The sequence below is a fragment of the Aphelocoma coerulescens genome, chromosome 13, assembly GCF_041296385.1.
Source record: "Aphelocoma coerulescens isolate FSJ_1873_10779 chromosome 13, UR_Acoe_1.0, whole genome shotgun sequence".
Taxonomy (NCBI): Eukaryota; Metazoa; Chordata; class Aves; order Passeriformes; family Corvidae; genus Aphelocoma; species Aphelocoma coerulescens.
The window spans coordinates 8,976,410-8,990,108 of NC_091027.1; the positions used below are offsets into that span (position 1 = coordinate 8,976,410).

The following is a 13,699-nucleotide window of genomic DNA, read 5'->3' on the forward strand; positions in this document are numbered from 1 at the left end:
TTAATGTTTAAGCTGCAGAAAAGGAGCAGAGCTGACACATTGTATTAAAATCTGCCAGCAGGGTGGAAAACTTAGGGAACCTTTCCAAATTAAAAGGGAAGTTAATAGCAAGGTGCAGCTGGGCTCAAGGCTGGGGGTTATGGATTTTATTAGTTTATGAAATCACTTAGGTGGTGGGTTTCAATGCCAGAGATCGTTGGTGTAATATGTGTTCCTTAACTGGAAAGTACAACATTTATTGAAGAAGCAGTGGCCAGATTGCTACTGTACAGTGAGGGAATCTGACACATTAATGCTAGGTCAGCTCAGCTGCAGACGAGGGCAGGAGAAAAGAGCAGAGTGTTACAGGACATGAAATGTGCAGCAAGTGGAAAAGTGCTGGTACCTGAGTGTAACACAGTCAGAGATCATCCCACAAGGGTATCTTTGCAGCAGTGCAGAGCAGCAGGGGTCAGTGACTGTGGTATCAGGGGCTCTTCGATCAAGAAAGTTGTGCAACATTTATTTGAAACATCGCTCAAGGTTACTCCCCACAAGAGTACGTTGTAACTATGCTATTTACTGCAGTTTTACTTGTAAATGAAACATGGTGTAACACAAATTATGATGGGAATTAAAACCCAGTTTGCTGCAGCAGAAAGGAACTGCCCAGCAAGCTGCACCAGCCTTTCAAAGGGTTGAAATTAATTTCTCTTGCTTTTGTGAATGGTGTAATTGACACCAGAGTTGATATAAAGCTTATTTTTCTTGTAGAATATGCTGTGGTTTGTGTCTATAAGTTTATTTTAACAGATTTAACAGGATTTGTCTGCCACCCTAGTAAAAAACATTTCATCAAAATTATTTTGTCTATGGCATTGTTTCATTTGAAGGTGTTTTCCTCCTGGCAGGCAAGAGGAGAAAGGAGGAAATTAACTGTTAACGTCTAAGGATCTCTCAGCAAAGGCAAAATGCCTTCTAAATTAATTATTAGGCAAAATGCTTTCAAACTGTGCCAGCATCCCTCCTCCTTCCATCCTTTTCAGCTGTGGCTTGTGGCTGCTCCCCTTCACCTGTTACAGCCCCGGCTCCTTGGATCAGTCTCTCCTTTTGACATGTTAGTCCAGCCACATTCTTTCCAGCCCCACTTCTCTTTGTCATTGGCTTATTCCCCTTTTCCCCATCTTTTAACCTTTTAATTTTCCTCTTGTTCCTTTCTACTTTCTACTTTCAAGCAAGGATAATAAACAAATCAAAATGCCTCTGCAACATCTTCTACCACTCCTTAAGCCCAGTTTTTTCCTGCAAATGCTTGGGTGTCTGACACGTTTGCAGTCCCAAAGCAGGATGGGAAGAGAATCAGACTATGGTGTGACTATATTTGCACTCTGTGTTCTTTATATTAATGCCACAAAGCAGAACTTTTCAATCCCTTCTCCTGGGTAAAAGGCTTCTCTTCTGCCCTGGAAACTGCATAGAACGAGGTCAGACCTGGTTCTATCTTCTCAGGATGAAAAATGAGTGAGTGAGTAGAAGCAAAAAGTGCTTCATAAAAAGTTTCAAACTGCAAGTTGCCCATGGATTTTTCATCCCTATTAGGGACACAAAATCCAAGTGACAAGTAATGCACCTGATAACAGATGGAGCATATCAGGGCACACTGGAACTTTGTACTATTAATCAGAAATCATATTTCTTTATCAAATTAGGAAATATGATTTGGCACCTCCCTGGGTGATGGATAAGGGGTTACAACAAGTGTGCCAAGACATATTTATATTTGTGTGTTGTTGCTTTTATTAGTAGGATGTGGCCTGGCTAACCTGGTGTCAACTCTATAAAGTGATTTTTTGTTTTATTTTTAGGGTAGAAGAAAGTTTTAAAACCTTATTCTGGTCAATATTTGGCTTATCTGAAGTGATATCTGTGGTGCTGAAGTACGACCATAAATTCATTGAGAATATTGGATATGTACTCTATGGAGTATATAATGTGACTATGGTGGTTGTGCTGCTTAATATGCTAATAGCCATGATCAACAACTCCTATCAGGAAATTGAGGTAAGATAAGAAATCAGATTATAAACTCAATGCACTTAATTGTTACTGATAATGCAAATGGTAAAAACCCAAGGAGAGTGTAGCTTATTCCACATCTGAGGTTAGAATGCTGAAAACAGACCTTACACATTATGAGTTATGGCTGAGTCTGTTCCCAGATTATGACTGAATTAATAATCAACAGTGAATCATTTCTAGAACAATTTTGGATTCCTTGTCTTTAATGACCCTCTGTGAGTAAACCCAATTTCCTTTACATGTATTTAATGAAAGTGGCTTGTGATATTTTTTATTCTCTGTGTTGGTTATGATAATTTATCAATGTGTGTTGCCTTAGCTGCATTGTTTGCTTACGACAGAGTAATATTTCTTCTGACTTTTTGCCCTGTTCTCTACTGCTTAAACATTCCAGCCCATGTAGATCTGAAGCTCATGTGCATTCATGAAAATATTTAGAAATTCTGTATTTTCAAATCACCAGGCATAAAATTTGATACTTTTTTTTTTTTTAGGAGTCTCTAGCATGTGCAAAACATGACTTTGTGGACATTTACAAAAACCATCTTTTAAAGCATAGAAACAGAGCCCTCAAGGAATATGAATAGGTTTTTGCAGAAAGGCGTTTGCAGGGTTTACCCAGCCCTGCTCAGTAGTATGGCTGTTACAGAGTGGATTTGCTAAATGCTTTGGATGTAAACAACTCCCTGCTAATCTAAATAAAGGCAGAAAAAAAATACATTATTTGGATAATGTTAATGTTGAGTCACTCTTACTTCTGATTTGTTAAATGTCAAACTTCTGCAGTTGGGTTTGTATTAATTACTTGTCCTAATCTCCCCTCAGATCCTGACATTGAAAACGGCCAGGGCTGAAAATATTTTCTCACTGTAATGTCTGATTCATCCATGTGCTGTAGTACAACTCTATCCTGTGCATGCTGTAACTGAGTCTAAATGTCAGAGAGACCTTACATATGCTCTCTGTCCCAGAATCTTCCAGGCTTGCAGAAAGCAGAGTCATTTCTCCAAAGGTTTCTAATCACTTAAGATCAAGCAATTTCCTGAATTCTATTCACCTGAAACAAGCTCTGCTTCAGAAGGGGTCTCAGCCTCTTACTGCATTTTCTAGTTTATTGTAGTAGACAGAGATGCTCTTGAAAGTTTTTGAGAAAAAAAAAAGATCTCTGAAAATATCTGAAGAGGTGCCCTATATTAACTTTGCAGTCTAAACTTTCTGATGGCCATTTTCTTGGCAAAATGCTTTGTCATTCTTCTTGATTGTATGGAAATTTTCAAAATTTTGTTAAAGATTACTTTTAAGTATCTGCAAGCAAAACAAGTGTGAAATGTTTGGCCCAGATCCTCCTAACTGAGGAAAAACTAGTTCTTCTCATACTAATTAATTTCAGTTCTCACTAGCAGTGAGATTAAAGAGAGTTGCAAAATCAGAGTCACATAGGTTGGAAAAAACCTATGAGATCATGGACTCCAACCATTCATTCAGCATTGCCAAGGCTGTGCCAAACCATGTCCCCAAGTGCCACATCTGCACATCTTTCAATATGCCCAGGGGTGGTGACTGACTGCAGCAAAAGTCCCTACTGCCAAAGTGTTTGTCTGATGAGAGCAACATCAGTAGTATCCTAGGATGGACATTACTGAGGAATTAAATTCCATTATGGTCAGTGGGCAGGTGGTTTACCATTAGTTGGAGTGACAAGACCATGTTCTCCTGCCTTCCATTTAATATCTCTCTTCATCTGCTTCAGGTTTTCTTCTATTTATGCTTCAAGTATTGGTGCTTCCTGACAAATTTGCATTTATGGAAAGAAATCCTTTTGCCAGCCATAAAACAGAACTACTCCCATCAGTAGTACTTTTAACTGTTTTAACAGAAAGGCATTAGAACTGCTCACTAGTGGTTTGTTCTGTAATTCACCTTAAGGATTGTGTGAGGTGCAACCCCAAACCATGAGAAGAGCAAATGGTAGAAGTGAATGCTGCTGCTCTGGTGAAGACACATTGCTGTAACTGTGGCAGAATTCATCTCCATTGTGTCATGCCCAGTTCCTGACCAGGTTTCAGAGGCACAGGGTAATCAGAGGTTATGAATTCCAGCAGAACACAGATGTACACGAGTACAGGGAGCTGGCAGATCCACACCTCTACTGCTGCTTCTGCCCTCCACATACACCACAATGAACACAGCTGTACAGCAGCTGTATCTCATCCTTTCTTCTGCCTGATAAATGGTTCTGATACATGGTCCTGACCATCCTCCTCTATCAATGCCAAGTGAATGGTTTCCTCCATAAAATATTTGCTAACCGTGCCCTTGTTACTTGGAAGTGATCGTGGCCCACCTTGGCAATTTATAAAGGAGATCCCCAGACACTGAAGGATGGAGTTTTTCTCCACCTTCATCAGTGGCAGGAGGTGAATAGTAGGAGGATTGAGGTGTATAGGGATACATGGTGGTGAATGCAGACAGGATCCATGAGGAAATCAGTGGATGACAGAAGAACGCAGTGTCTGAGCCTCCCGACGGGGGATTCCTGGCCAGTGCAGTGGTGACAGATGACAGAGCACTGCAGTTCATCGCAACAGTCTTTGCTGCTCTTGTGCTCATAAAAGTTTCTCCTGCTTTCCATGTCTCTATCTTCTGACATGTTCATTCATCAGCAGAGCAAAACCACCAGATTGTGTCTGAGACAACCCCTTCGATATACAGGGAAATAGTCTAATATTTGGAAGGCACATATGTTCTGTTTATGCATCACTTTGTTTAAATTTTCCTTGTTTTGAGATTACCACAGAGAAGCCTACAAATACACATTTTGTGCAGGGGCCTCGTTCTGGCAGGCAGAATCTGGCTCTAGTTAATTCCTATCTGTGTGTTTGTCCTAGTCATAGCTAAATTCCTTCCTATTTATTAATTTGGGTGTTGATTTGTTTTTCCTTCTTCCCTTCCCAAGGAGGATGCGGATGTGGAGTGGAAGTTTGCGCGTGCCAAGCTCTGGCTATCCTACTTTGATGAAGGAAGGACTTTACCTGCTCCTTTTAATCTAGTGCCAAGCCCTAAATCATTTTATTATCTCATACTGAGAATAAAAATGTGCCTCATAAAACTCTGCAAATCTAAGGCCAAAAACTGTGAAAATGACCTTGAGATGGGGATGCTGAATTCCAAAAAACGGGTATGTTTTATCTTCCCTTTTCAGCTTCTTTGTGGAAAGGATTCCTGCCAGGGACCTTCTGGAGGGGCTTGCATGGTACACAGGGACATCAGGGACAGCACAGCCTCTCACAGGACCTCATCACTGCATGTTGTTTGTATCACATTGCAAGCAGAGGGTCCTCCCAGAGGTGTGGCCTCATTGTCCTAGGCACCATCCTCACACCAGGGAAAGGGCAACCTTTATAAGAACAGGCACTTTTATAACTTTTGTAAAAGCAGGCACTCCAAGGCCAAATAAACAAGGTCAAAGAGAGGGGCAGAAGCAGAGGCACAAACAGGCTCACAGCTTGTCTGGCTCAGGCCCTTGGTCCAGGCTCTCCCAGCTGAGCTCTGTGACTCTGCCCAGGGAGGGGAGAGCAGAGTGACACTGGGACTCTCCAGCTGAGATGTGTGCAGCCCACCCTCAGCTGTAACCTTGAAAGAGAGACTGAGGAGAAGGAAAGGGAAGTTGGAGGAGGCTTTGCAGAATTTGCCTTTGGGGTGTGTAGGCTGCTTTACGTCTACCTGGATCTCTTGGCTCTCCTTGGAGGAGCAAACAGCCGAGCCATCCAGCCCATGGTGAGCCATCCAGCCCATGGTGAGCCATCCAGCCCATGGTGAGCCATCCAGCTCAGGGTGAGCCATCCAGGCCAGGGTGAGCCATCCAGGCCAGGGTGAGCCATCCAGGCCAGGGTGAGCCATCCAGCCCAGGGTGAGCCATCCAGCCCATGGTGAGCCATCCAGCCCATGGTGAGCCATCCAGGCCAGAGTGAGCCATCCAGCTCAGGGTGAGCCATCCAGGCCATGGTGAGCCATCCAGCTCAGGGTGAGCCATCCAGGCCAGAGTGAGCCATCCAGCCCAGGGTGAGCCATCCAGGCCAGAGTGAGCCATCCAGGCCAGAGTGAGCCATCCAGGCCATGGTGAGCCATCCAGCTCAGGGTGAGCCATCCAGCCCAGGGTGAGCCATCCAGGCCAGAGTGAGCCATCCAGCCCAGGGTGAGCCATCCAGGCCAGAGTGAGCCATCCAGGCCAGAGTGAGCCATCCAGGCCATGGTGAGCCATCCAGGCCAGGGTGAGCCATCCAGCCCAGGGTGAGCCATCCAGGCCAGAGTGAGCCATCCAGCTCAGGGTGGGCGACCCAGCTCAGGGTGAGCCATCCAGCCCAGGGTGAGCCATCCAGCCCATGGTGAGCCATCCAGCCCAGGGTGAGCCATCCAGCCCATGGTGAGCCATCCAGCCCAGGGTGAGCCATCCAGCCCATGGTGGGCCATCCAGCTCCAGGCAAAGCCCATGGCCTCCAAAGAGGATGGTTCTCTCAGGAGTTTGAGAGAACTGCTCGGGTCTGGTGTTCACCCAGTCTCTGCCAGCCCCTAAATTAAAGGGGGAAGTCTATCCATGGGGTTTAGTCCATATTACCAAATAATTAAACTACCAACATAGTGAGCATTGCAAAGATAGACAAGCATGTCTAAACATTCATTTAGCACTGCTGTTGGTTACTGAAAGAACCACTAGAACAGTGGAGTACCAAAATGAAAGAAGTGTTTCTCCTTCAACTACCTCAAATAATGATTTAAAAATATAATGGTTTTAAAATGTTATTTGAATCAAACCCCACTAAGCTCACTTTGTTTGAAATTTAATTTCTGCTTCAAAGTCTAAAACAAAGTAATAAAATTTTCTCTAAGCCTCTCCTTCCCCAGGCCACATGGGTGAAAGTGTCTGGCTTGCCCTTTTTCATGGAACTCATGCAAAATTCATATTTTCCATGGCTTTAGCATAAACAATTAAGAGTATCAGTCATTTCTTGCTTGCCTATTGATTTTGTTCACATATCATCTTCAAGAGTCTCTGTAAGCTCATGACACACCTGATGAATAAGAAAGAATTTTTTTAAAAATTACATTATTACTTCAGATTTTTAATCTAATCATTACAAGCATCCTGATTTGAAAAAAGAAAAATAATAATCAGGATCTCTGGTTCAACCAGGGAAGAAAAACCCTTATCCAGGGCCTTCCCTCTACATACAATTGCATATAGATGCAGAAGTCTATGATATTTATTCCTCTGAATAAGTGATTTTTTTTGTTGTTGTTAGTACTTGGACCAAAAACCTCAGAGGTGGATTACAGTCAGAGAAATCTCTAACAAATATTGTGTGTAGAGTCCAGAAAAGTCTCCTTGCAAGCTTCTAGAGTTGTGATGCCTCTGATAAAAATAAAATGGTTTATTTAAAAAATACATCTTTTTCTTGAGCCAAAAGAAGTAGCAAAATGTGCTGCTGTTTTAAAAGCACCAGTGAAAATCAATTGTGTTTCAGAATTAGGTTTTATACCACAGTCTTGTTCTTTCCAGATACAACTAGTTATCTTTCTTAAGTTGTGTTCTAAATTGATAAGCATCAGCCTCATTAAAAGTATTTTGTGCCTCTTAACACCTTGTTGTCTAAAACTTGTGTGTGAATACCATTTCTGTCTAGATAATTTAGAATCCAGATTTTTCCATTAATTTTTATATTTTTTTCTCTTTTCTGTCTTCCAAAAAATTACTTTTTCGCCCTGAATGTTCTGGCTTTTGCTCTAGTGTACATAGAACCATTTCCTACTGTTTTTCTAAAGCTCTGCTTAGTTTGGGGCTGTCTGGGTATGAGAAGTTATCATTGATTTAATCATATCATGATGTTTTATAATTTCAGAAAGTTCGTTTTCACTCTAGCATTCAAAACACTGAGAGTTTTTCTGGGAAGAACGCTTATAACAAGCCCACAAGATACCAGGTAATCACAGCAAGAGCCAGGGGAGAGGTCTGCCGGTGGACAGCTCTTACCTGCAGGGGTCATGTTGCATTCTCCCAGTCGATGCCATCCTGGGATGTGCCAGGCTGGGGCACTGGCACAGGGCTGGGCTGGGGTGTTTTGGAGACAAAGGCAGCCTGGCACCCATGGAAATACGCATGGTGTTAGCATTTGTCATGCTGATTAATTCCACTCGAGGGTGTTTAACTTAATACACGAGATGTCATCCAAGCTTTGCTCCTCCCATCTTGTATTGACAGCATTTCATTTCCCACAGCACAGAGTCATCTCTCCAGCTGCTGCATTAACATTTGCATGTGCTTCCTCTGGCAGTGGCTCATCCTGGCAAGCTAAACCTGCAATGTGCTATGGTTCAGAGACCTCCTTGCGGCTGCAGAGGTGGCACAGGGTACCACAGCTGTCTGTCCAGCAAGAGTGTCGTGCCAGCTGAAGTGTTATTTCTTGTGCAAGTGTGTCCTAGGGCAATACAATAAACAGAATGTACCCCGCAGGATTTTTGCCTTCTTCTTTAACATATAGTGAAAAGGAATCTGATGGCCAGTGATGTGTCTGAAGGGACCAACATTGAAGACAGATGAGGAAAATAATTGTTAAATTGGCTAAAATGTGCAATGCCCACTCTAGGAGTGGTTTGTCTTGTGTTGGTACAGCATCCAGCGCAATGGGCTCCCAAGCTGTTCAGATGACCAGTAAGAAATTTCTACTGGTTTAAAAAACTTTTCAGGCTTTTCTGCCACAGTAGGAGGGGTATCTAAAAATTAAGTTAGAAATGGGATACATTCACTCGGGCACCTGGAGTTAGTTGGCTTGATTCCATCAAAGGAAAAGGGATGAGAGATTGTGTCCTGCTCAAAGTGGCATTTCAGCACTTTTGACACTTTCCCTCCCATTCAAACCCACAGGTGATGTGTCAGCCTCTGCTGGACTGGTTCTCTTCCTGTAGCTATTATTTCTCAGTGAGACCACCTAACAGTTGTGGTAAATTAGACTCTTATTTCCAATATTGAAAAAGCCAGAGGTGACTGTGAAAAATAGATAGAAAAGGATAAGTACCTGTTATTTTGTTTTAATAATGCTAGGTTTGTCTTCAAATTAACTTAGAACATTTCAGTTGCTGCAGGAAGAAATTGCCCAAATAATATAAGGAGTGTATAATAGTCTTCATTATCTAAAAATAAAGAAGAAGGAACAGTATGATAATCTGGCTGGCAAGCTTTTCTTCTACAACTGGGAAAACCTTTGAAGCAGTTGCTTTTTGCTGAACTGTTTTCTTTAGCAGTGTTTATTGAGTGATGTATCTGCAGTCCCTGCAGTCTGTGTACTTAAGACTACGTATGGACAGTGCTCTGGAGGGATAACAAAAATATACAGAATTTAAACATGCAATAATTTGAAAAGCATGAGGAACAAGTCAACCCAGCTGCCATGATCTGGGAATAAACTAGTCTAGGAAAAACGATACCTTTATCAAAGAGGATATGGGAACTGGAGTAGAGAGAGGGTATGTTATCTTTTTTTTTTCCACGTAATAAGAGCCTGTGTTCTGACTCCTTGTTTTAGTCTAAATTTCCTCTGACTTCTGCTCTGGAAAAAAATATTTATTTTTGTATCCAGGTTTTCCCTACTTTCCCCAAACATTACTTCATTTATGTTTTCTCAGGTGACAACCCTACCTCCCTCTGGATTCTTCTACCTTGGCCATCTCCAACACAGCGTACGTGCACTGTGCCTCATCTCTGTTGCCTTAGTGACTCACCTGCTTAGCCAGATGCCTCTGAGATACAAGGACAGTCTTAGACATCCCATATTCCATGGCTGCATGGCATATACAAATGACTGGATCCTTCTTTGATCTTCACAAGCCTTTTGCACTGCTTTAAGCCTTATTTGGCTGCTCAGAAAAAAGAGCAGGTGTACTGTTTCCTTAATCTGTATTTCAGACCCTTTGCAGCATTTTTTAGTGATGTTCCAAGCAGAGATGTGATTGCTCTGTGAAGAAGTGAGTCCATGCTGGGAGAGGCTTCTCCCTTAACACTGGACATCTGGTCAATCAAAGATACTGAGCTCTCCTATGTTTGCAGAGAATGTACCTAAATCTCTGTCTCTTAGAGAGCAATTCTTTTTATGTTTAGATGGTTTTATTCCTTTTTTTCCTTTATAGCTTTTTATTATGAGATTTTTTGCCCACTGAGTATCTTTTCTGCACTGAAGACGAGGCTATCACCTGTACCCCAGTGGGCAGCCCAACTGCCAAAGTTACTTTCCTTCTAGATAAAAAGAATTTAGACATTTTTGGAGCAATAGCACATTGCAAGCTCATATCCATAACCATGATCTATTTCCATACATACCCTTCCTCACTAACAATCATCTTCCATTTTGTAAGTCTACGTGGCTCTGTATTTTTCACTGTATATGTCTCTTAAAATCTGCCATTTCCCTAAGGAACTTTTCTCTCTTAAGCCAAGTTCCCCACCTCTGTTCAAGCTCTCTTTTCTCTGTCCTCCTCTAAATTTATTTTCTCTTAAAAACCCAGTCACAAGGCTGACAGTCTTTCTGTGAACTCAGGTCAGCTGCATCGTGAGTGAGTTTGCTAACATTATTAATTAACCATTTATTTTTTTCCTGTAAATTACCATTAGACAGCAACATGCCAAAAGAAGGCTTTGGAACCCATTCCTTAGCTTTCTATTGGATCAGCTGGTTTTCGTTCTGTCTGTGGGACATGCTCTACATTCACACACATCCCACAAAATACCCCAAAGTGCTTCATATGTGGGGTCATGATCGAATGGCTGTCAATCAACTGCTGTAGTACAACGTCCACAATATAAAATATAAAATAAATGAGAAATAATAATAATAATAGTAATAATAATAATAATACCCCTAGTGAAGCCAGATGTTTGAATTGCTCATAGTAAGTCTGGAATGAAGGCAATGTGGACAGTCTCCCACTAAAGGAGTGGTTCTGTTCTCCTTTCAGAAGATAATGAAGCGTCTGATTAAGCGCTATGTGCTGAAGGCTCAGGTTGACCGAGAAAATGACGAGGTCAATGAAGGCAAGTGGAATTTTATAATTGATACACCTAACGAGCATGTGCTGTTATTGCTGCTGACCTGGCCAGTACGAGGGTTGAGCTCAGTTAAGATCCTCTGTAGAGAGAGCTCGCCCGTGCTCACACTCAGGTGAGCAGTGCTGACTCTGAGCCACCCTTGTACCCTTGAAACTCCAGGTTCTTGTTTTTCCTTAGTGGAGCACACATCTCACAGGATCTTCACACAGCCCTTCTAACCCCTGTAGCTCTAACTCTCCTTCCCTTATAACAACCAGGGTATTGCCAACACCCAACCTGACCTTGGTGTCTAAGTAAAGCATTTTCTGACTGCGCTGCCCAGGCCTGCCCCAAGGACACTGCTTTGAGAGGGATCCAGATTCAGATTGCCATGCTGGCATGTGGGATTTGTGTGCAGATGGAAAAGAACCTCCAACACCTCTTAACTGCTACCCTCCTGCAAATACCCTGTGCAGGTGGAGATCAACATGTGGAGAGAGAACAAACTTGAGAAAAAATCATGAACTCTCCACACATATTTGCTGTTGCTATTGGTACCACTACTGCAAGTAGAGGTTATTCCTTATAACTGCAGATATCAAGTGCATAGTGCAGGGAGATCAAATGCAGCTCCACACACATTCCTGACCAAACACACTGGAATTAGTGCTCTCTTGGGTCTTGAAATCATAGGGATTACTGACTTGGTTCAGCACTGCTAATAAGAACATTTTCCTCTTTCAGGTGAACTTAAAGAAATCAAACAAGACATTTCCAGTCTCCGCTATGAACTCTTAGAGGAAAAGTCCCAAGCTACTGGTGAGCTGGCAAAACTAATACAGCAGCTGAGCGACAAGTTTGGGAAGACCTTAAACAAGGACATTTGATGGTGAATACAGAGAAAGACAACTTGTTCTTGAGACATTGCTCATTCTCAACCAGCATCTTAGGAAAGCAAAAACCATGTGAAAGATGGGTACTGCACACTCAGCTTTTGCTGACAAGCAAGTGTTGGTAGGAGCACTTTGTGTCACTCCTGCACTTGGTGAGTGACCAGTTAAATCTTTTCTGATACAAAAGTGACTTAATGGTAAAAATCTATGCCCCTTGACATCAGAAATAGATGCACCATAGAGAAGGCACCTCCAATTAAGGGCAAAAAAAGCCAGATCTTCATTCATCTGACTCCAGAGAAGACAATGTAACTGTGCTCATTAATACCAACAGAGTCTGTACTGACCAGAATTGGGTGAAGTCTGAAGAAACAATGTGCCAAGCATATTCCCTGCAAAATTTTTAAAATTCCTATTCTTGGGTGTGTATGCTCCTTTTATGTTTACATTGGCAACCCTGAAGATAACTTTGAACAGCACTGTGGCTAGTGAAAAACTAATGAGAAATCATCTGTTGAAGTGACCAAGGCAGTGAATAACAAGTAGACACTGACAGCACTGGAAAATGTAATCAAGCTTGTGGGGTAAATTATCCTTTAACCTGATGAAAGGATTTCCAGCCAAACACTCCTCTCCACCTTTTCCAGCTGTATTAGCTAGTCTGCTGATGGATGTGGTCTCTTTATATGCACTTAGCCTCTCTTTTATCCTTAGTCGATCCCATCTCCAACAACAGTGTACTGAAATATTCATAATGATGTGAAACTCACTTCCCAAGAATACCCAGAGGTAAAACACCTTGTGCTAATGTGTTCAGTTCAAAGAACAGCATTAATCCAGAGACAGTGATGCAACTGAGCTCAGCTTTCAGATTCCAGAGGTCAAACTGCAAGCCATAGGGAGAGATCAATCACAAAGAACATTGGCCAGTAGTTTCCAGTCTTGAAATTAATACAAAAAGGCTTCAATCGAATATTGTGACCAAAAAAAAAAAAAAAAAAAAAAAAAAAGGAAATAAAGGAAAAATCATTGTAGAAATTGTTGTAATGTTTTTGGCTCTTCCAGAGGGTGAGAAAGGGATTCAAACTGTTCTAAGGCTGTGGTAATACAAGGATCACACTTTTACAACAGGAAAGTTGTGAGTCTGTGCAACACAACTGCAGAAGTGGATGGCTTGGGTTTTCATGGTTGGGTACATGATTTCAACTTCTTAAAGCACACCTTACTACTTGGGAACCATGGAACTGGACTGTTTGTTTACAAGAGACACCTATAAAATGAACATGACATTTAAGTTTCAGCTGAGACAAGCAGAGCCAGAAGGTGACCTGTGATCAGTTCTTAAGTGCCAGATGAGAATACATATAGCCTAATAGAATAATAGTTATATTTGTACAAAAATAAAAGAAAACAAAATAAAAAAGTGTACTGTACGTAGATCTGTTTAGACAAAAAAATACTGTATTTTTACCTTTAATAAGATTATCTTGTATACTGTAATATTTTTACCTAAAAATGGAAAAAAAAAATAAAATTACCTCATAATATTTTGTTGTACACTGAGTGAAATATTTGCTTGATCTTTTGACTACCTATTACATGGCCTTTTTTTTTTTTTTGCTTTTCTGTGTTATGTTAACAATAAAATCATTATACGAAGCAAATTTTCCACAAG

General features: G+C 41.6%; 1 protein-coding gene across 1 annotated transcript in view; it reads left to right on the forward strand.

The window, feature by feature from the left end:
* Nucleotides 1–12,018, forward strand: part of TRPC7 (transient receptor potential cation channel subfamily C member 7) — a 65,980-nt gene extending 53,962 nt beyond the window's left edge. The window contains exons 7-12 of the mRNA XM_069028881.1: nucleotides 1,845–2,040; nucleotides 5,015–5,236; nucleotides 7,956–8,036; nucleotides 9,736–9,789; nucleotides 11,062–11,137; nucleotides 11,876–12,018. Of these exons, the coding sequence (XP_068884982.1) occupies nucleotides 1,845–2,040; nucleotides 5,015–5,236; nucleotides 7,956–8,036; nucleotides 9,736–9,789; nucleotides 11,062–11,137; nucleotides 11,876–12,018 (772 nt within the window). The remainder of the gene's footprint in view (nucleotides 1–1,844; nucleotides 2,041–5,014; nucleotides 5,237–7,955; nucleotides 8,037–9,735; nucleotides 9,790–11,061; nucleotides 11,138–11,875) is intronic.
* The last annotated feature ends 1,681 nt before the right edge of the window (nucleotides 12,019–13,699 follow it).